Raw genomic sequence first — 23546 nt, 5'->3', positions numbered from 1 at the left:
TGCTGTTGTTGTTATTGTTGTTTTTGTTTTATTGTTTATTGTTTTTTTTAATAGAATAACTATAATAATTTTTGAATATATATTGCATAGAAATATATTTTTTACATTTTTAGGATTTTTGCTGTTTTAATTGGCATCATGACCATACCAAAGGTATACCTTGCTTCATTTTGTATTATATACTTTATATCGGTTGTATACACCAGAACATCTAAGAAATATATTTGTACATTTGATCAACGATGTAAATGCCATAATTCAAGACTGAAAGTTTCTTGTGATCATAAAAACATTACTGGTAACAGCATTCCTCATTTTCCGAAAGAAGTACATATAATTTTACTTTCATTTAATATGATAGAAAGAATTCCGACAACAACATTCAATAACATGAGTAATCTATTCGAATTAAATTTATCTTGGAACCGACTTGTATATCTAGAAGAAGGAACTTTTGATGGTCTCCAAAGTCTTCAGAAATTATTTCTTAACGGGAATTATTTAAACTACAGTTTAAAAATGCCAAATAATATTTTCAAACCATTAGTTTCGTTAACATATTTGAATGTAGCGTACAATTTGTTGTTTAGAGAAGGTTACTTGTTTTTACACTTTCCCGGGTGTTTTACTTTCACCTCTAGTACGATTATATAGTAAAGAAGTAGATACAAGACCACGATTTCAATTCTTTCAATTTCCAAAAGAATATAGGACATTAACGCATCTTAAACGATTGAAAACAGGTTTCTGTGTTTTACATCATTTAACCAACATAACGTTTACAAATCTTCCTTACCTAGAATATATCGAAATGCAAACCTGTTGGATACAGAAATACGACCGTGGGACATTACCAAAAAGAAAAAATTTCAGATATTTAGACATTTCTCATAACGAATTATCTGATTATGATCATGATAGTATGTATAGTCTAATGGCAGAATTGTCATTCTTTAAAGAATTGCGAGGTTTGAAAATCACAAACTCTTTTCCCTTTGTATATATATTTAAACCAGGATATTTAACATTTTTCTTGAAATCAACAAAAATAAAGAAATTATATGCAAACAACAATAGTCTTGTAGAAGCTATAGGGAACAATTAGCTTTTCATGATGCCTCCTTCTTTAAGAGTCTGCGATTTTTCAAATAATAAACTATCTACTTTCTATTTCGGAATGCCGTACTTGTCAATGTTAAACTTACGGAATAACTCGCTAGATGCATACCTTTCATCTAAAAGATACACAAACTCTAGTAAAACTGAACTCAGAGAAATTGATTTATCTCTCAACCTTATTCAGGATTTATCAGTTGATATATTTCACGGACATGTTTATGTAGTAAAAATAAATCTGAACCACAACAAGTTTACGGATGTTACTATCGATCTTTCTCATCTTGTTAATTTAGAAAGACTTGATTTATCATACAATAACATCAGTGGTATAACTTCACAAATATCAATGGATACATTATACAAACTCTCAAAAAAATCCAACTTGACAATTGACCATTCAAATGATCTATTGAAATGTAGCTGTCAAAATCTCATATTTTTACAATGGGTGGATGTTAATTTGGGTTTGCTCGTAAACACGGATTAATACACGTGCCAGTTTGATAACAATGACGTAGTTAATATGACAAATGATGATGAAATAGTAAAACAACTTGAAAATGAGTGTAGTTCGTATACTACGTTAATCATTTGTATATACATGGGGATAATTCTCACTTGTGTTATACTTTTTGCTGGGTTATTGTTTAGATATCGTTGGAGACTACGTTATTTGTATTATATGACCAGACATAAATATAACGTATTGAAAGGTATTAAAACTAGCTCTAGTTACAAATACGATGCGTTCATATCATATGCAAATGACGAAACCGACTTTATTGTAAAGGAAGTTATACCAAACTTAGAACGTGATGACAACATGACACTATGTGTACATCAACGGGACTTTATTGCAGGAGAAGAAATTACACAAAATATTACCGACGGAATTCACCAAAGTAAGAGAACAATATGCATATTAACGCGATCGTTTCTAGATTCGTACTATGGCATGTTTGAATTTAATATGGCAAGAATGGAAAGTATATATTCTAGAGATGGTCAGAATATTCTCTTTCTTATCTTCTATGAACAACTCCGCCCTAAAGATCTACCGTTAGTCATTCTTGAGTTAGTTCGTAGCCAATCTTACATTGAGTACCCAAATGATGAACAAGGAAATGTCGTGTTTTGGGATAAAATTAAGAAAGCCTTAGCTTGATCATCATACACTCAAAAGTTTGAAAACGTTTTGTTGCAACAGTAAACGTTCTAACAACTGATTTTAAAGTGGAATGTGTACCAAATGTGGACAAAAAGCCGGTCATTGCCAGTATTGACTATGCCGGCTGTAAATACTTGAAAAAAAACTGGGCATGACTGGCAAATACTGGTCGATTGACATTTTGAGTAGACATTACTACAAAAACTTTTCAATACCCGGACAATTACTGTTAGTACTGAAATTATGAAGGTGTTAAAGTTGCAGGCATAAAACAGTATAGTAATTTGCTAGTTCAGCATTTTGATCTGGGTATGATCAGTTGAGATGCTAGAGTCATTCATTTCGATTTGTTGAATTCGTGGTTTCTTCACAGCAGGATCAAGTGCTGTTGTTTTGCTGGAATCTCATTTTCAGCTTGGTTGTTTTCGATAAGTTTAGGAAATGATTTTTTCTTGGTTGGTTTAGACTTACTAAATCGTAGCAGTCTTTTTGCAATTGTTTTGTTGTAGTCTTTTAATGTTTTTTCGAAGTTCAAAGCACAATCTTTAGGTTTCTATTTAAAAGTGATATGATCTATGTGTCGATTAGATATTTTGGGGTTTAAACCATTAATCACAGAAGCCATAAAATTAAAGATCCTTTCAAAAGTTTCCATGTCCGGTACTTAGACAATTTTCGTCTCACAGTTGAATAGACAGGAAATATTTTCTTGTTTCAAAGAGTCTTCAAATATCACCTTTATTACTATAAACTCATGTTATGTCAATATCTTCTAATGAATGAAGGCTTTTGTTTAAGTTATTAACATTTTACAACTGGCATGCTTGGCAATGTGATCGGTTATTAGGGACCTATAATTGCATATACCTGTAATTTTATTTGCCGGTAAAAATCATACATTTTCAATAAAAAAAAAATCGTGATTTATACATGTTGATATATATATATATCTAAAGTATGGAATATTGTAACATCTTAAAAACTAGTTAAAGGTTGGTAATGTTAATAATTTATAAAATATACCAATATCACTCATTTAAATAAACTGAATCGTGCAAAAGGAAAGAAGTTAAAATATTTCCTTTATTTTACCATGTTATTACTTCAGTAAATAGTTATGACCACCATAACAAGTTTCAATCTACCAGCATTTGGCAGTTATGACCACTTGAAGAATATTGTCCGGGTGGTAAAAACAAACCTTGTGTTCAAAGATTCAATCACATGAACACAAAATAGTTGTTACTTGTAACTGTTAAATAAATCTTATACATTATAAAATTTAGGTAGTTCTTAGGCCTATCTTGGTCATGAAGCTCTAAATGTTTCTATGTATTTCTACATCTCTGGCTTCGAAATGGTTAAGTCTATTGCATTACTGAAATATTCTTTGATTTTGATAATAGACATCAAATGTATTAAATAATATTATTGGTCGCGTGTATTGGATAAAACGTTTCCAGTCACTTCTGATGACTAAGTTCATTCATTCCAAAGGTATATATACACACACCAGCGATGACAATTCAAGATGTTGAAATTAGATGATATTCAATGAATATAATATGAAGAAACATGTGTTGTTGTAGTTTTTATAATTTAATGTCCCGATAAAAATCAGTATCGTCAACGAAAACATGTAAACTCAACATTTAACTGTATTTTTTCTACATTTAAATATGACAGATGCAACTGGAAATTCAGATTAAACGAAATATGAACCACGGTTAGCTCCCATGTCAATCGGTACGAAAGTGAAATGTTTAAAAACTTTAAGAAACATAAAAATGCAAAATATTTCTCCCACAGTTTTAGGTGGGATTCGTGTTTATTAGTGTTTTTGTGTATGTAGAGTTTTTTGGACTTTCGTGTTTTCTATGTATTTTATAACGTATATAACATCATTAAATTAACAAGGCTATATGTTTTCATAAAATGTTACTTCACTCAAAGACATTGTAAACCTTTTGAACAGGAAAGAAAACAAATTTAAGACAATGAATCTATCTCAATAAAATGAAATTTTTAATTTCCTGTAAAAAAGAGGCGGACAATACAAAAGGCATGTAAAAGAGAGGCGAAAGATACTAAAGGGATATTCAAACTCATAAGTCCAAATAAACTGACAACGTCATGGCTAAAAAGAAAAAGACAAACAGACAAACAAAACACAACATAGAAAACTAAAGACTGAGCAACAAGTCTAATTCGCCAGGTCACATTCGGGGAAAAGGGGACGGGATTGTAGTTACGACAATTGGAACATATCCGTTGTCATCTGTGAAACAGATATTCCATAATGGTCAAACAACTCGTGATGGCGTCGTTAAAATTTACGAAGGGATGATTTGAACTTCACCAGTTGAAACGTTTGGATTAGTAGCTTCTTTGTGCGTTGTGAGCAGCAACTCTCTATCAAGGAAATCATGATAGGAAATACAAGCTCTGGAATATCTTATCAACTGGAAGATATATACTCCGTGTGCAGGCGCTGTTTGAATGTTGTTACAAAGAAATGGAAAGTTTACAATTGGGGACCTGAAATCATCTCCTTTATTTTCAACCGAACCTCATTGTAAATTTCTAGTTGTAAGTTAAGATAAAACTCGAAAATACGCTGACAATGCCATTGCAAAAACGGAACATCCCACTTGTACGACAAGGTTTTTTTTTTCAGACGTCAAAAATTAAAAATAATAAGCACTACTCACAAAGCATTACATTTACAAGAAGAAACGAGTAGTTATCAAGAAAATAATTTTGAATTTACGACATATATAGGTACGGTTTAAATGTTAGAAATTGAACCTTTTTGGTAATCCCTTGTTGCGATTGTGATATTTCTTTTGAAATGATAAGTTAAAAGCTGGTTCGAATTCTTGCAGCGGCATCATTGATTTTCATGAATGTAAGAATTTTGTATTCTAATCATTTATTTGTTGGAGTTAAACAAGATGTAACACGATTGTAGGACCTAACTATTAAAGTATTAGTCGCATAAAGGAAATAAAAAGACGTAATTCCACAACTTTTCTTGTTGTTTAGTCGTTTACGAGGAAAGCAAGTTTTGGATTTGTCATTTTGGTTATTTCTATTTGATGTTTCAGCACATTGACAAAGGTTACATAATACATGACACGGATAACAGAAATCCTCCCTAAATACTGGACAGTACAAAAACGACTAACTACCGACTCTTTCGAATAGTAATAGTGTTGTTTGATTAATTTTTAAATCGTGTTCCATATCTATCAGTATTAACAACATAAACGTTACCCATTTTAATTTGATAATTATGAATAAAACATTTTTTATTTCTTTTTTTTAATATTTGGATTGTTCATTGTGACATTGGTTTAAAACAAAATCTCCGACAATTAATGTTGAATTTCCATGGAAGTAAGTGATTTGAACTAATATGATTCTTTGATGCTACTGTATTGTACAGAAGCAGTTATGGTATGTTTTAGTATTTAGTATGTTTATGTGATAATATATAATGTGATGTTTCTTGATCATTCTTAATTAATCGTTATTCAATAATAAAATAGTCTTTATCAAATACTGGTACAGAAAATTAGAAAAGGTAAACTTATTTAACCTAATCACATTTCCAAAGACAGGTATATTGTTAAATGTTTTCAGAATTTCGTCGTGTATTTTGTCTTTTGACGTTTTTCCCACATTTGTGACATAAAGTTTCCCACAGAAATACGGAAATAAAAATTATTTTAAGTGCATTTATATATACTTTGTCTATATCTGAAATTTACCCCAACAATGTAGGATCTGCGAATTTGCTTTAGCTTTTTTTTGTTTTTACCTCAGCACGATTTGTACCTACGCTTATTTAACATCGTGATAACATCGCCTGCACTGATGTAGATTTGGTTAGTCGAGTTATGCCTTTTCTCGTTGTTTTTTTTTTTAGAATTGTAACACAGTACATGATGTATAGTGGCAAGCTTTTTTTGTCTGTCATTAAGGATGATGAATTGTCTTACCATGCAATAGCATTAAAAGATTTTTGTATATACTTTTATATATGAAATAACAGACGTTCTCCGTTGGATAAGCTATAGTTATAAAGGGAAAACAATATAAAATTGAGAATGGATACGGGGAATGCATCAAAGAGACAACAACCCGACTAATCAACAGAATACAGCCCAAGGCCACCAATGGTTTTCATCACAGCGAGAAAATCCCACAGCCGGAGGCGGGCCTCAGCTGACCAATAAATATTAATGTATACTAGTTCAGCGAAAATAAACGTCACACTCAACTCCAAAACACATAAATAGCCCAAATTAAAAAAAACATACTAGTACAAGACGGGCAAAGGCCAGAGGTTCCTGACTTGGGACACATCTATAAATACTCCATCTGCAATCTAGCCCACATATGTTCGATCGGAAAATCTGTTAGCATATGTTTGATCTTCCTTTAAACGGAATTGATATATCTTCTATCGGATTGATGCAATTGATACCCAAACTGTTCGTTACCACCTCGTATAAGAGTTATTTCTCCTTCTTTTTTGCACTTAGTAGTCTATGTAACTCTTTAACTGTCATTTAACCATTTTAGGTTCAGATATGACGCACTTCAATACATTGTTGAAGTGGTTTAGTGTGGTTTTGGTAGGGTTCGTGTCATTCAGTCTTCATTTTTATATGTAGCGTTTTTTGTTTGTTTTTTGTCTCGTATTTCGTTTTTTGCCATGGCGTTGTCAGTTTCTCTCTGACGTATTAGTCTTTATAGTCCCATAGATATTTTCACTTTTTCTTTATTTATTTTTTAAAATTGAAATAATCAATAAAGGTAAGAATTTCTAAACATTTCTAGATACAATCCGGGTAAAATTATCAATCCTTTATGAAACGTATTCTAAGAGGTTACCAACAATGTGCTTAGATCGTCGAATATTGTTTTTATTGATATAAATATTGATTTTTTGTTATCAATAAACTAAAATAAAACCATACCAAATATTAGTGATATACACATATGCACATTCACGGTACTGCGATCTGTCGATACCTATATTTTGACATTGCACAAGGTCGTTTTTCTCTGACTGTTACTGACGTCTTTTAACTAAGTCCATTGGATGTTGGATGTGTCTGATTGATTTTTTAGTCTTAGATGCATTATATCTTTATAAGTTTCTATTGGCTTGGAACTATATAGATGTCAGTAACTGCGAGTACTCTCATATCTGTACTTTGTGTCTTGCATGCTGTGAGAGATGTATTAATTCCCTGCTACGTCCGTTTTGTATTTTTAGTAAGATGCTTTTCTGCTTGAAATTTATAGTTTGGTCTTATATCGTACTGTTACACCACTAACCAAGGTAAGGGGAGGGTTGGCGCCTTCAAATATGTTTAACCCCGCCACATTCTGTCCCAAGTCAAGAGCCTGTAGTTTAGTGGTTGTCCTGGTTCATGTCTTTCAAATTTGTTTTCGTAAAAGTAAAAAAAATGTTATGAATTATGCCGTTTGTTTTCTCTTTTAAATTGTATTATATTTTTCATGTCGGGGCCTTTAATATCCGACTTTACGGTATGGGTTTTTCATTGTTGAAGGCAGTATGATTGCCTATAATTGCATGCATCCACTTCATTTCAACTTTGGTGGATAGCTGTCTAATTGGCAATTATACCACATCTCCTTATGTCTATCTAAATTATACTTACCGGTCTCGAAATTTATACGAAAATATTTTGATAATTCAAAAGTACCAGTAAGCTTTCACTTGTATGAACGTTCAACTAGAGGTACTTTCTCATTTATCGATATATCATATTAGACGTAAATATTGATAAAAACTGTCCAAAATGTTTAACTGTTCGAATTCGTCAAATTTCTGCAAACGCTTTTTTTCGTTAGAGGTAATGTTGATATTAATCTAAACCAAGATGTTGACATTTTTCTTCTTAAAGGACCGTCATGTCAATAAACACAATTTAAATAATTCGGAAAGTATGAATGAATATTGTTGACAAATGTATACATTAATGTGAAGATAACTATGCATGTACAGATTGCAAATTGAAGGCTCTTAGAAATAAAAGTAAGATCTAAACGAAGAATGTCAAGTACTAAGTTGAGTAGTGCGAACATACAAGACAGCACATAATAATTTGTTTGTTTGAGGTAAGTATTAAATCTACGTCTTACAGAGGAAATTTTAATATGTTTTGATCAGTGAATAGGCTAAATACGTGATTAAAAATATAGACAGATCTTTTATATTGTCATTGTTATCACAACCTGCTTATTCAGAACTTGGTAAAAAGTAAAATAACAAAAATACCGAACTCCACGGAAAATCGGAAAGTCCCCAAGCAAATGGCAAAATCAAAACCTCAAACACATCAAGCGAATGGATAACTGTCATATTCCTGAATTGGTACAGGCATTTTCTTATGTAGAAAATGGTGGATTAAACCTGGTAATTTTGTTTAAATGCTTCGTCTGTTGATAGTCTTCAATACGTTTACATACGTACAGGCCTCTCATAAATATGACTTATTTCAATTCAAACTCATGATGATATTTCAATTGTTAGCAATACTGTGTTTGATATGTTTTTTAGCTTTCCGGAGCCACATTGTTTAACTTATACCTGTCACTCAACTAGCTAGCTTCGGGTAGATGCGAGGACAGTTTGATCCTGCTTTCCAAATAAATATGTGCTGTCTTTTTTATATTTCATATGCAATGCCAATCCAGTTGATAGCTTGACTGTTCAGGTTGTTTATTGTTTATTTTATTTTAACAATATAATTGATTAAGATATGTAATAGGAAAGTTTAGGCGCACGTACACTGATATAAGTCAACACATTTTGTGACCATTTCAGGTCATGCTAATATGGGATATGTGATAATCGTTGTATTTTGCATTTGAATGTACAGCTTTTCTTCAGAATAATCAGTTGTTAGCGGCTTGTGGGTTCTGATGAGATGTGCAACATGTTTGTTTATTCGTGTTATCCTTTTTATGAATTATACGTTTTCAAATAAAATTTTAGAGAATGCAGATGAGAGCTCCTCTGATTTTAAATAATTTATCATAAAAAAGAAATATTGGAACCTGGCCAATTTAAAGAAGCACTAATAAAGTTTTTTTTTGTACAATTATCTCCATGTGTCACCTTGTAGGAAAAACGTTACTGAAATTAACTCAATTTCGTGTTTACCTTGGAACTTGAAACTATAATAGATAGAGCGAAAATTTGAAAAGTTAAAAGCAACACAAGTTCTACAAATACGTTCACATCATCTAAGTACAACTTCTATCAATGTTTTATGTTTTTTTTTTCTTCTTATAAACTATAAAAAGTATGTTTGAGCTTTTTTGTGGATCCTGTACTCCATTGTTTTGTATAAATATCAGTCAAAAACAGAAGTGGACAGTACAACGACTGATTTTGACCCACACAGTATCCTCATAGCAAATAATATTCTAACATTGAATCCATTATATTAAAATATGCATATGCTCATCTGGCCTTTTAGTTTGTATCCTTCTGTTGTTGTCTCATTGGCGACCATGTTTACCTCATAGAATATCTCCACTATGTTAACATGAGCGTACGTCTGATTCACAAAGTGAAATCGAAATATCTATATTTATCAACGAAACATTAAGAATGAATGAAAATACGACTAAGGCTATACTTGCATTTCATAAACGCTATTAAACGTTGACATTGAAAACGTTCCCCAGTATATGTGTATGATATACAAAAAACCGTACCATCAACATGATCAAAAATAGACTTTGATTTTATATATTCACGCCGTTTATGGGAATGTTTTAAAAGAGATGATTCGTCAACAGGTCAATAATTTGAATTCTCGAGATAAGGAACAAGGTGAATGTATATTAAAATCTCATAAAAATGTCGGTTATGTGACAAAATATATAGAACAGGTCACAAATGAAACTTTTATAAAATATATTATTTATCAAACAATGCTTAGGAATTGTTGGTTAAAATAATGTGACCTTGAGATCATTAATTGCAATGAGGTCATTTTGGTTAGTGTTGCGCTTATTTATTCTTGAAATAATCAATGAATTTTGCTTTTGAATGTCTTAGTTTTGAAATTAAAAAAACATCGGCTGTTATACATGTTATATTCAAACAGTTTTTACTTAAGATTAAAACTGTATTCCAGCTCCCTGTTGAATAGAGCCATTGTCGTTCCCGGGTGTAAGCATAGGATTCAAATTACGAGTTTTGCACTCAAATGCATTGCTCACATGATACCCAAGCCCTGCAAAAAGGTCTTTTTCTTTGAATTCTTCGGGAAGAAATTCTTTGCCGCTTAAGCACTTCCCAACAAATATAAAGGCAGCTGATTTGCTTGATAGTTGTGGTGAATCCGTCGCTTCAAAACAAATCAATGAACCGCTATCTCCTTCTTCTGCAAATTCCGCATTTGTTGGATTGTTTTGTATAAAGTGAATACGATTTTTAAATTCTTCACCCTCCCTCACAAATATTGATCCTTTATAAGTTCCTTTCGTTAGTTCAGTTTTCGCTCCCCATTTATATACTTTCATATTTTTCATTTCACTATCGTTTGCGAGGGCTACTATTCCGGTTACAAACCTGTCTGTAGAATCTCGCAATCCATATCGACAATGTTCAATCTTTTCCTTGAAGACCTTAATCAGTGATAAGTCGAGACCGTCGGTGATTGAATCTGCATACACGTTAGGAGCCATTACACTCTTTCCAACTGCTGATTCTACAGTGTCGGTATAAACTTCTTTATTGTTTTGAATGACATGTGCACATGTCGTAAAATAAAGGCTTCCCTCATTATCACGTAAGAAAAACCCGAGGGTTCCATATTCTTGACTGTGATCATTAGATCTACTTACTTTGCTGCCTTGCTTTAAATGACACTTTGATATTTTTGGATTGCTTGACCATTGTCTCACTGTAAAGGGGCACATGTTCTTCGGTAAAAATTCTTCAATATAACAACGAACAGATTTCTCTTCTTTAGTAAAGATTTGCATCTGCCCATCATTCAATGAAAATGCAGAGACATCTGAATGTCTAAATAAAAAAAAACAGAAGTGTTAAATCATATAAAATTTGGTTTTTCTGTTAATGTCTTATTACATTATCAATAGTAGTTGTATTGATATTGTTAAATTGGATTTCATTTGCAGAAATAATATTAATAGTATGACATTAAAAAAAACCCTGAAAATGAAAAACAATTATTGTTATAACAGACGTGTTGTACATATACAATCATCTGTCAAGATGAAGAACAGGAATAAAAGCATTGTTCATTGATAATTTTTTATGTTTTCTATGTATTGTGTGCGATTTTGTCCCATGTACATTTACTCCATATCCTTTCATTTCCTACAAAAACACCTATTAACCTTAGACAAGTATGTTTATACCATTTATATAATTCAGTGTTGTGGAGACGTATGATGCGAACTTTTCTATAATAAAGGCGTCAAGAAACGATATTTAAGCGTGGAAATGTCGAAATTGCTTTTTGACGTAATAACTATATCATAACAAAGTTAAGTATGTCATAAAATTACTTCATTCAAAAGAATTTGAAAACGTTTTCAAAATCTAGTTTTATGCCTCTGTATGTACAGTTAAGAATTTGATCTTATTGATATATAACTTTTAGGCATGTAAAATGAAAAGTATCCTCTGATTAATCAAAGAGAACGAGGAAGTGTTTGAATTATTAATCAATTTTCCAAGTCTTACTGATATACAGTAAAAATGGACACATTCAAGTCATGAGAAAAAAAATCATAAGTGTCCATATTTCCGTTGATAAATACAAAGTCCTAAAACTTCGATTTTTTGTACAAGGAGTATGTCGAAAGAGGCTATTTGTTATAAAAAAATATCAAGGGTACTTGACGATAACTGTGTGATCATTACAATTTAACGGAAGTTAAAATTGAAGAAAATAAATGAACCGTTAATAAATAAATGAGCTGACTGTAGATAAATGCATGAACTGTTAATAACTAAATGATCTGTAGATAACAGTATTGTATTTTACTTCTAGATGTCTTTTAGTTTTTGTGTGTTCAATGGTTGCTGTTTCATTGACTTGACATCTTCTTGTATTCGTAGCCAAAGATCCAAAGTACCGATATGTTTCTTTTTATTTAATTGTTTAACAACATTTTAGACTTGGTAGGAGACCCTACATGATTCCAAGTCTGTTGCATTTAGTCAGTTCCTTATAAAGATTTTTTTAGCAATATTGGTTCAATCTGGTGGAGTCCAATCCATACATATATTTCAACCATTGTCCCATTATCACCTACATTTGTTAGTTGATCAGCACCTTTCTTAAACAGGAAGGAATACTAATGTTTAATTTTGTTTCAATTGTTTTTGTATATTAATTTCATAATTGATTCTTTCACAAAGCTACAATATTACACAACAAAAAAAGATATTTCTATATTTCGTCGAAACATCCAAAGTTGGAATTGTAAATGGACCAAAATTTGGTTCCCACGTCATTTTTCGACAATACGAGAAACTATGATATACAACAAAAATCAGTTTCTTTTTTTCTGAAAGTCATTTATAGATTGTTATTGAAACAACGAGAATTTATTACTTTTAAGATATGATCGATGGTAAGGTATAATGTTCATAAGTTGCACCCTTATAAACTTTCTAACGGAAACTAACAAATACTAAAAGTATAGAAAACATAAACGAAAAAAATAATTTAAACAGAAAGTACTATTAAAGTGTTATATACGATAAGTAGACCTTTGTTGCCTCTGCTCAATGCATCACATATGATATTCGAAAAAAATAGTTCACGAAAAATTCTGTTCAAAGAGAGAGAGAGAAAAAAGAAAAAGGAGTGCAAAAAACATGTTTTAAAGAAAATGGTAAATTAGTATTTAGCATCGTGTTAAGCAGGAGTGGAGGCATTACAAATAAGTTATATGGTGTAAGCCTATATATATTATTTTTGGTTTCAAATACCTTTGCAGTAAAACTTCAAGTTTATGACATGCATAGTGGTCTGTCTTATCGGAAGGAAAAAACGATTCAAGTTTCTCCATTTTCTTTTCATAGTCATCTATGACAGTCTGTGTCTGATTTCCATTCAGTGGCATTTCCCGGTGCGTTCTTCTGATGGCTTTGTTCAACTCTCTGACTGCTGTATACACCTGTTCTTCAGCAAATAGTGCAATTCTTTTTTCAATGTCAGTTTCATAATTAAAGAAAACATTGCAGTATATCTTATCTGTTAATGTTGCTCTCTTTAATTGTTTTTCTATTGACTTGCTTACGATTCTGCGTTTGTCGTTGCTATGACTGTGTTGTGCTTTTGGAAATACGAATAATATGTCAGCACAATCCATTGTAGTCTCCGTTAGTAAGTCAATGAGAGTAATGTCCTGTAATATATGCAATATGTGTAATCATAAAACTATCATTTGATAATTTATTGCTAAAATTGAACTTGAATTTATGTAGAAATGCATGTATAGGATACCATAGCATAAACTATTTCTTTTTTAATATCCTATTCATAGCAGGTTATGTGATCCAATGTTTGAAAAAATTATATCATATGTATGATGCTTATATAAGAGAGAGGCGCAAGATACAAAAGGGACATTCAAACTCATTCAAATTCGAAAAAAAACTGACAACACCATGGCTAAAAAAGACAACAGACAAACAATAGTAAACAAAACACAACATAGAAAACTAAAGACGGAGCAAAACGAACCCCCCAAAAACAGGCGGTGAACTTAGGTGCTCCCGAAGGGTACGCAGATCCTGCTCCACATGTGGTAACCGTCGTTTTGATACTGTTAGTACAAACCCGGTAATAAGTCTAAAAAGTAAAATAACAAAAATACCGAACTCCGAGGGAAATTCAAAACGGAAAGTCCCTTATCAAATGTCAAAATCAAAAGCTCAAACGCATCAAAAGAATGGATAACAACTGTCATATTCCTAACTGGGTACAAGCATTTTCATATGTAGAAAATGGTGGATTAAACCTGGTTTTAGAGCTAGCTAAACCTCTCACTTGTATGACAGTTTTTCCATTATATTGACAACAATGTGTGAACAAAACAAACAGACATAATAGGTAAAAATGTCAAAAAAGGGGTACAGCAGTCAACATTGTCATGATTGTGTTATAATCTTAATTACCATAAAAAAAAACAAATATATCAACAAAGAAAAACTAAATCGGTGGTCACATTCGGAGAAAAGGGGACGGGATAAAGTATAAAAAAAACAGTATGCAACAGATGAATCGGTAATGTAATTGATAGTTGTTACAGGTGAGATTGCTGTTGTTTTTTACGAGTCAAACTAGTTTTTTATATGAAACACCTGCAGGTAGAATGAGGCAACAAAAGTTGCCTATAATTGCTAACATCCACTTTATTGAACTTTGGTGAATAGTTGTCTCATTGGCAATCATACTTCATTTCCTTATTTTATATTAGTAATGTTTTGCACAGATATAAATCGTTTCGATTTCCTTGTTTACAAACGTTTTTTAGTAATGAAAATTTTAATTTCTGTGAAATCTGAGTCGTTACTGCACGCATGTTTATATCGAATCCACTGCAAAACGTACTTCCCATTTAAAAACATACTATCAAAGGAGGGTAAATACAAAATAAAACAAAGTTTGATATGCATACTGCCATTTGAAATTTTTATACTACAAAAAGGTCACATTATGTTTTAACGTTACTTTTTATAAGATTAATTTGTTATTAACAAATTTCGTTTATATATCTAAAAAAAGGTTTGAATGTTTTCAGTGAGTTTGCCGTTAAAAATTTCTGCAGGTATTGTTAAATCTACCATGTTATGTTTCGTAGGGTCTTTGTGAAGTTTAGCGAAACTGCGATTCATAATATTAAAAGAAAACATCTACATAAAGAGTGGTGCAATAACTCCTTATTTCAATATCAACCTGTTTTGTTTAGTCTCCGTGTTCATCTGTTCCTAGCATACAAACAACAATTGGTTCTGCTTTCGTCGTCTTACAGACATTGCACCGCCGACGGATTCTTTCTTTTGCTCTTGAAGGAGACGAGAATGTTTCGACCTTTGTTTTTATGATGTGCTTGTCTTCAAATAGCAAAGCAGGTTCTGTTTCACCATCTGTGGAGGTAAGGACTAATATGGTTGGACAAAGGTGTAATGAAGGAACATTTTCTTTGATGGTGTCAGGTATATTATCGCAACAGTTAGAATTCATCCACCTTTCAATGTTCTCGATTCTTGGAAAAGCGCTCGTTTTTAGTTTTGTTTCACGGAAGCCTATGAAAATGGGTTGATGTCTGGAAATGAATAAAACATGTATAACGTATTTACACATCCCTGGTTTTCAAATTTAACAGTTTTTATGTTACTGATAAAGATAAACCCAGAAAAAATATAATAAAAATATTTTGTAAAACAAAATAAAATGATGTCATGAAACTACCAATTTTTCTAATAGTTTACATATATGCAACCTAGGAACAGGTTTGCACATTTATAAAAAGTTCCATTTTATACTATAACAATTGAATATATTTTGTGAGTTTGTCACTAATTGTGAAAAATATTCAAATACACTTTAATATATTCAAATATGAAAATTTATTTGTGAACGCTTCGATTGAACAGTGTTGAATACAGTCCAAAAGCCTGTAATTTCCTCGAGTGTGATCGTCACAGGTGCCTCGTTGTATTATTTTAAGTGCGTCCATGTGAACTCAGTTGTCGCAGAATACTGATTTTGAAATCAATAATGCACTTTCTGGTTGATTGCCTTTGTTATGGTGATGTTCGGCTTAGTAATCTAACATGTATAATTTGTAAGATAAGATGGCATGTAGGAATGATGTGCAAGAGACAATAGACAATAGCCATAAAACAGCAAATTGTTTGGTGATCTGGATCTTGAAAATGTATGTTTAAGGCCTTTAGATAATAACAGAATAACAAAAATAGTCAACTCCAAGGTTAATTTAAAAGGGGAAAGTTCATATAAACGGACAAAATCAAAATGTAGACTTTATCAACCAACGGAACAAATGTAAAACAACTGTCATATTCCTGACTTGGTACAGGCATTTTCAGAAGAAAATGGTGGGTTAAATCTGATGTTATTGCTAGCTAAACCTCCCATTTATATGACAAGTTCAAATAGAAGGAAGCTGTGATAATCGCTACATACAAACTTGTAAACATAGCGAGAACTAATTGATGATTTATAGTTGAATATCTTAATTGGAGTATTGTTTTACGTTAATAGGGTCATGTCTAACAAAAATGTTATCTCTTCGTCCACTGGATGTATAAACGTTAAAAGTTTCTTCAAATATTCTACAGCGTCAGTTTATAAGTATAAATGAAAAACATCTCAGAAAGAGCAAACCAAAATAACAGGTTTATTTCAAATAAACATGTAATTGGTAAAAGTTGTGGACAGCCATTAATCTCATCCTATTGTAAATCTTATTTGGTTTTTCAGCTGTTAAAGCTTAGGATTATCTTAAAATGTTTTACTTTATCATAAATATATACTACTATAATGGTCATTATTGGTAATGAAATATCTTTGCAACAGATGACCACGGATATTTTTTACAATTGTCGTAATCACAATATCCTCTTATTGTCCTCGATTCAGACATCATCGAATGAGATGTTTTATCGAATTTGTACATACCATCAGCAACATAACCGATGACACATTTGGACCAGCATCTACTCACCCTTCTGGAGCTCCTGGTATAACCCTGGTTTCTGGTGGGGTTCGTTCTTAGACGTTGATTTAATTAAAGGTAAACAATTTACAAGCTATGGCCTTCTTGACCTTGAAAGCGTCAATTTCAGCATATATTTCGCGGATTTATTAGGTAAAGCAATACGGCAAATAAAAAAATACAAGTGTTTTTTGTTCTTTCTGTCAGGTTTTTTTAAGCGCTATGTGCAGATCGATCTGATGACTCAAGCCATTTCCAATATTTTACAGTTTGCACTTATTTTGTGCGGTTATATTACATCACTGTCCTACGTTTGGAGAGGGATTGTTGCTTAACGTATAGGTTTTTCCTTTATTGTTTTTAGCCTAAATCAGATAGTTACTAAGTTTCCTTTTATTGTTTTCTCTTTTTGTCATAACCATATAAGTTTATCAGACGGTATGAGTATGAGCTCATTGTTGAAGGCCGTACATTGACTGATAGTTGTTTTTATATATCTCAATTGTCTCAATGGCAATCGTATCACATCTCCTGTTTTATAATGATACACTCAATCGATTTGATAAAAGTTATTCGTGCCTATAAACGTAATTGTTCTTACTGTGTATACAAAAGGTCACCAGACAGGCAACCTAATACGAATCGTAAAGATTTCTGGACAAGTCCTCTAAACAAGCACATTCCTTTCATCTGTTCTGCCGTATAAAGCACTCGTTTTCGGATAACGGAATCCAAATCGCTGTATGCGTACCGGGTGACTATTTCCTTATCCAAGTTGTAAATGCTATTAGTTTCAGAAACGCATCCTGCCTCGTCAATACAGTAAACTGTGACTTGCAGTAAATTATTTGGCGCCTGGTGTTTGCTTAATATAACACCTTTTTGGAATAAACCATGGTATAGGAATACAATTATGTCTCCGGGGTTGATGTCATTAGTCCCATATATTTGTCGTCGATACATCATGGATCCTATTAGGTCAGTAATACTCTAGAAATAAACATAATACTAAGCATGTAATGATTTTCACTAAGATAAGAAGTAAGTCATATGAAAATAAGTCATCCTGGTCATTAATTAGTATTATTTATGATTTATGAACTTTTACCATATAAAGGATAATCAAAACTAACATTAATCCTCATATAGAAATAAATTGTGGCATGACTCCAGTCACACAACTATCTACCCTATACCAAATGGTTATGAATATCGCAAATATAGGTCACCTTACGGCCTTCAACAAACCATAATATTTAATAAGGCATAACTTGCCTCGATAATAAACAATTCAGTTAAGAAAACTTACGGTCTCATTCATGACAAATCCCTAAACGCAAAACAAATATGGCAGACTGCAACTAACGATAAACACTGTATTACATGCTCCTGATTTTTTCCCATGCATCGATTTGCTAATAATTAATTATTACTCATAACACAAATTCTTCAATAGTTAGTTTTTGATAGTGGTGTACGTAAAACTATATCAGTTTCTGGTGAAATTGGTGTTGCTCAATCTCTACTTCTCTTTGTAGTGTTATAATGACTGTTGTTTTTCCTAAGTGTGATATTGTGATATTTGTTAGTTTTTCTTTGACTTATGTTTTTAAGGTGGTACATAACACTACAGGGAGATAACTCTGTAAAAATCAGATGAACGTTTTAATCACGTTTTGTTGTTAAGGAAATGTTAAGCCTCTCAATGATCAAAATTAGTGTTTGTCAAACTGCTATATATCCAATGAAATTTTTCCGATAAAGTGATTGATTCAAGTTTTTAGAAATTTTCATATTTTTGTAAAAGGGTCAAAGTAAATATTTTGTCAAAACTTTATGAAAATTAGATGAGCCAAATTAATTTTAGTCGAGGTGTTTGGTACCACCTTAATTGTCCTTTTGATATCTTCTCCCTTTATTCCTTTACCAATGAAATAATGATACATAGTTAGAATGTTTCTTTCCATCTGTCTTTGATATTAGATTGAAGAGGTTTGAAAGTCAAATGTTTTATACAATTTCGGGATGGAATGGGCTTAGCCAGTATGTAATGTAGACATGGAATATAAAGAGTAGACCCCAATGGACACATTGTCCACAACAGTTCTTAGGTCGAAGTGAAACTGATCTGGGTACAGCAGTCTAGGGCACCCCCCCCCCCCCCCCCCTTCCCCTAGTCTAAACAAGGTCATTTGCACAGCACAAAAAATCCGGAATTTTCCGATTCTTTCCGATTTTTGACTTCAACTGGACCTGCGACCTGAAGTAGTCGTTTTCTAGGCGTATTTCAATAATAAACACGATCAGTAGTTATATTCCCGTTGATTTACACTATTTTTGGAAGTTTTAGGCCTCAGACATCGAAGAGAAGCCCACCCCTAAAATAACCAGTTTTATCCGAAGTTGGTATTTGAGCTCAAAATGAACATTTAACATGAGAAACATGACAATAAATAGCGTAAGGTTGTCCTTACATGCATACACTTTGAAATTAATGGCATAAAGTTGACCTCTAAAAGTATGGAGAGCCATTGGAGCCAAATAACGGTATTTTGGGTAAGACCTTAATATTACGGTCGCCGCATGGTAAGGGTTAAGTGACAGGCAAAAGTTACACTACCATAGTGAAATGTCCTCTTTAAAGATTGGATTTAGTGTTAAGTTGTGTGGTTAGCATATCTTTTTTTACATGATAGATGCCTGATCGCCTACAGAAATGTTTCAGTGGTGTTTATGATGTTTTGTATTTGCTAATAAAACATAGATTTGATTCTTGATCATTTATACAAACCGGTAGCAACCCATATGAATCGCTTGATCGTGGAAGTAACACTTTTCCAACGTAACGTAATGCATGTGCAATAAAAGTGTCTTTTTCATATTGATTACACTTTTTGTGGACTGCAACAACTGATGTCTGAGGTATCAACGCAAACGTACTTTTTGACACTTTTTTAGAAAGAAGCAAATGGTTAGTCGCATGAAGAATCTCTAAACTGATTCTGTCTTTTCTATTAATTTGTCTGTTTTGGTAGCACATACATCTTTTACAATCACATGTTTCAGATCAGGAGTGAGTAGGATATCACCAGCTTTCACCAGTTTAGAATCAGTGATTGTTTCTTTTCTGATTTGCATATCTCGATCTAAAAGCGAAAGAAATTTATGTAGACAGTTTAGTAACCTAGATGTTATTGCTGATAATAGTTCCATACTGATTAATGGACAGCTATCACACCAATACGACTCTGTTAACGTAGCAAATGCATAAAATACGGTTGCACACCAATGGTTAAATTCCATCCTATCATCATTTTTGACAGATCTGATTATTTTAGATTCTATGGTCATGTCATGCTTTAAGTCCAGGTCGCTGTGATTTGACAAGGTTCGTTTCAAGTTTTGACTCATTTCCTTGTGTTGACAGCTGTAAAACAAATATTTTAATTATTTTTTTTCAACGCTTGCATAAATTTTCATATTCCAATGAATTAAACAATATAACATGTTAATATCAATTCAATACAGCTATTGTTTGTTAACGTCATGTGATACTTTATATTTAACAAAAAAGAGTTGAATAAGTTTTATATACGTAGATGGTTAATTTAAGGAAATCCGTAATGAAAAATAAGATTTAAAATATGAAAGAAGATATTATCAATCGATTATGAAAGGAAACCTTTAATACATCAAATCATTTGAAAACGTTTAGGACAAATTTAAATCGACTAATTGAAACGCATGAACAATCTAACAAATAAAACAAACAGACATCACTCTATCGTCTCACCTATTTCACATGCTCCATGATTCTTTTTTATTGTGTATCAATGTCACAATCAGTATTTTCGGAACAAAACCGGAATGTTAATTAGCAGCTATATAGAATATATTGAAATATTTTTTGTCGATTATACGGATTCGTAATAAATATACAAAATGTACACAGTGGACGTAGTTTAGTATATTATGCATGCATTGGTTCCATAATTTCCTTCACTTCATAATAATCAGAAACTCGTTTCATATGACTTTAGAATATCATTACAAAGCATATTTCATTTTGTTTAGACATTTTATTATACCTTTTTTGTTTGCAAGCAGTTTTGTGAATCTTGAGCTTTCTTTCAATGTATGATAAATGCCCATTTATAATTAATATGTTAAGGACAACAGAATAGTCAGTCTATCAATAGAATTAATGAAAAAAGAAATTATTCAAATGGAAGATCGCAACAGAAATAGTTTGAACATTGTAAAAATTGTAGGTTCCGAACGGACATCTTCCATAAAGGACAAGCTACTTTTGAAATTTAGTCTAAATTTTATCTAAAGTGAAATGTATAATTATACCCCTATCATTGATAGTCATTTGTATAGTGATTTCCACAATCTTATTCATTAGATAGAGCTAATTTAAACTATCTACGTGTTGTAGAAAAGTTCCAATTTGAAGGAAATATAAAACCACATGAGTGTTAGCACGAACTGAAAACGTTTATATAATACATTCATTTGAACCAATACAATAATAGTTAAAACAGATTATTATTTGTAATTATTTTAGGATTGAATTTCGTTAGTTCGATTGTGTTTTACTTGTATTAGTCATTCCGGTTAGTGTAGGAACTTCATAACCCTGCAAACCGATACCTATTGAGTTGTCTAGTTGGTTGTTTCTTAATATTCCTAATATGAATATGTAATATTAATGATTTTAAGAATTAAAGAGAATCCGATTTTTTTCTTTTTGGGGAGAAAGGCGGGGGGGGGGGGGGGGGGGGGCATTTCTAGCTAATAATATGCTTGCTTACCTTCAACTTAGGTTGAAACTTCCATTTAATAGGTTTTTGTAATGTAAAATATATTGCCTAAATTATCTTGTTTGATATTTTAGTATAATCTACTCGTTTGGTCATATGTTACATGTTATGTATACTGCACTTAAAGTGATATGTAGTATCTTTAAAGATTGTATACTAAAATAGAACGTACTTAATGACTGATAATAATTCCCAAAACTACGTATTATGAATACATTGAAACTGATTATTTCGATTTGTATTTTATCGAAGAAAAAACTTTTTATCTCAGAATGTCTTAAAAATTTCACACTTTTATTGGCACAGTAGTATTCCTATATTCGAAACTTATATTTTTCATATATAAAACCAGATAGTAAAAACAAAGTGTAACGCATGAATTCAATATGGACCATAGCTGAATGTGCCGACGTGATTGCCGTCTCCTCTTATGCATGTATCACCAATCACGGAAATAATGTGAAAATAAGGAATATGCCACATTTGGTTATAGATCATACAACTGAATATAATCATAGTCGTGAGAATAATAACGTTCGTTTTCTAAAAGAGCATTGTTTGTAGTGAAGTGTCCTATCTCCAGAAAAGGGGATGCTTTATTTATCTAAGTTGCTTGTCTATTTAAAAAAAAACATTTGACAGAGTTACTCTTCGTGTACATAAATTCGATTCTTATATAACTGTTTATAACTCTGTCAAATATTTATGTTTGCACATTTAAACTTTCAACGTGTACCACTATTTCCAAATGGGGAATACATCATTTTAAGATTCACACGACGAAATGTTAAAATGTTCAATAAAATATGATGCAATTAAAAAAAATACGTCGCAGGTAAAATGATAGAATTCTACATTGGAAAAACACACGAAGAAGAAACTGTTCGACCGCGTGATATTGCACAAACAACTAATACGAAATTAAAGTATAAAAATTTATTTTTTAACGTTTTTGTGTAATTATATTTCATTAAATATCACTACATGAAATTTGAACTTGCATCAAGAACAAAACAACATTCGTGGATTAATAAAAATAATATAAGTATGAATTGACTACAAGTCAAAGGAAAAACAATTAGGTAAACAAATTAGATACAAAACTTAAACTTACCCTAAAAACTTAAATTTTTCAAAAATCTCTATAACTTATTGAGAAGTTTTACTTTTACAATTGGCTTTATTCCAAACAAGTTAGGACAATTTCAATGTTGCCGTGTGAAATTCCAATCAACGATACCTAATGTATTGACAAAGTCGTTCACATTTTATTTTAAACCAAAATCATTGAGCGATATAATTATTGTCGAGTGCAAGTGAAATAAAAACTATTTAAATATATCAATCAATAAGGACGTAATGTTTTTTTTTTCTCTCCATGGAAATAAGCAAACAATGTGGATTATTAAGTTTTTCTGATGAGTTAAATGGTTGAAATTGATCTAATGCATCTAGATCTGCATCAGTGGGAAAGCTAATGACGAAAACGGAACTGTACAATGTTAGCGTAGTTTGCACTTAGCAAAACGAAATGGTTAATTATTATAAATAGGATTAGATTTTATGTATCAGTTATAATCTATCAAATTGAAAACGAAATTTAGGAATTAAAAGTTAATAAATATGCTATGAAAACGCAAATGGAA

General features: G+C 31.7%; 1 protein-coding gene across 2 annotated transcripts; it reads right to left on the bottom strand.

Moving 5' to 3' along the window:
- Window positions 1-10241: 10241 nt before the first annotated feature.
- Window positions 10242-23197, bottom strand: LOC127717632 (uncharacterized). 2 transcript variants are annotated; one of them, XM_052223357.1, is made up of 6 exons: window positions 23015-23197; window positions 19866-20501; window positions 17676-18064; window positions 15289-15658; window positions 13317-13735; window positions 10242-11372 (listed from the first exon to the last, which is right to left on the bottom strand). In XM_052223357.1, the coding sequence occupies exons 2-4, from the start codon at window positions 20112-20114 to the stop codon at window positions 15298-15300; spliced, it is 999 nt and encodes a 332-aa protein (XP_052079317.1). In that variant the 5' UTR covers window positions 20115-20501; window positions 23015-23197; the 3' UTR covers window positions 10242-11372; window positions 13317-13735; window positions 15289-15297. The 2 variants fall into 2 exon arrangements, with proteins under 2 accessions (XP_052079317.1, XP_052079316.1); XM_052223356.1 differs by having other exon boundaries at window positions 23015-23192.
- Window positions 23198-23546: the final 349 nt, after the last annotated feature.

Source organism: Mytilus californianus, unplaced genomic scaffold (assembly GCF_021869535.1).
Source record: "Mytilus californianus isolate M0D057914Y unplaced genomic scaffold, xbMytCali1.0.p SCAF_10, whole genome shotgun sequence".
NCBI classification, from domain to species: Eukaryota; Metazoa; Mollusca; class Bivalvia; order Mytilida; family Mytilidae; genus Mytilus; species Mytilus californianus.
Note: the sequence above shows the minus strand (reverse complement) of the source record. Positions and strands in the feature narration are given on the sequence as shown.

What these genes read in the sequence shown, in the direction of transcription:
- LOC127717632 (XM_052223356.1), bottom strand. Translation starts at nt 13,699, where the DNA reads ATGGATTGTGCTGACATATTATTCGTATTTCCAAAAGCACAACACAGT. An exon ending in CTTGAAGTTTTACTGCAAAG is followed by an intron (nt 11,373 to 13,316) that starts GTATTTGAAACC and finishes TTTTTTATTTAG; the next exon opens with ACATTCAGATGTCTCTGCAT.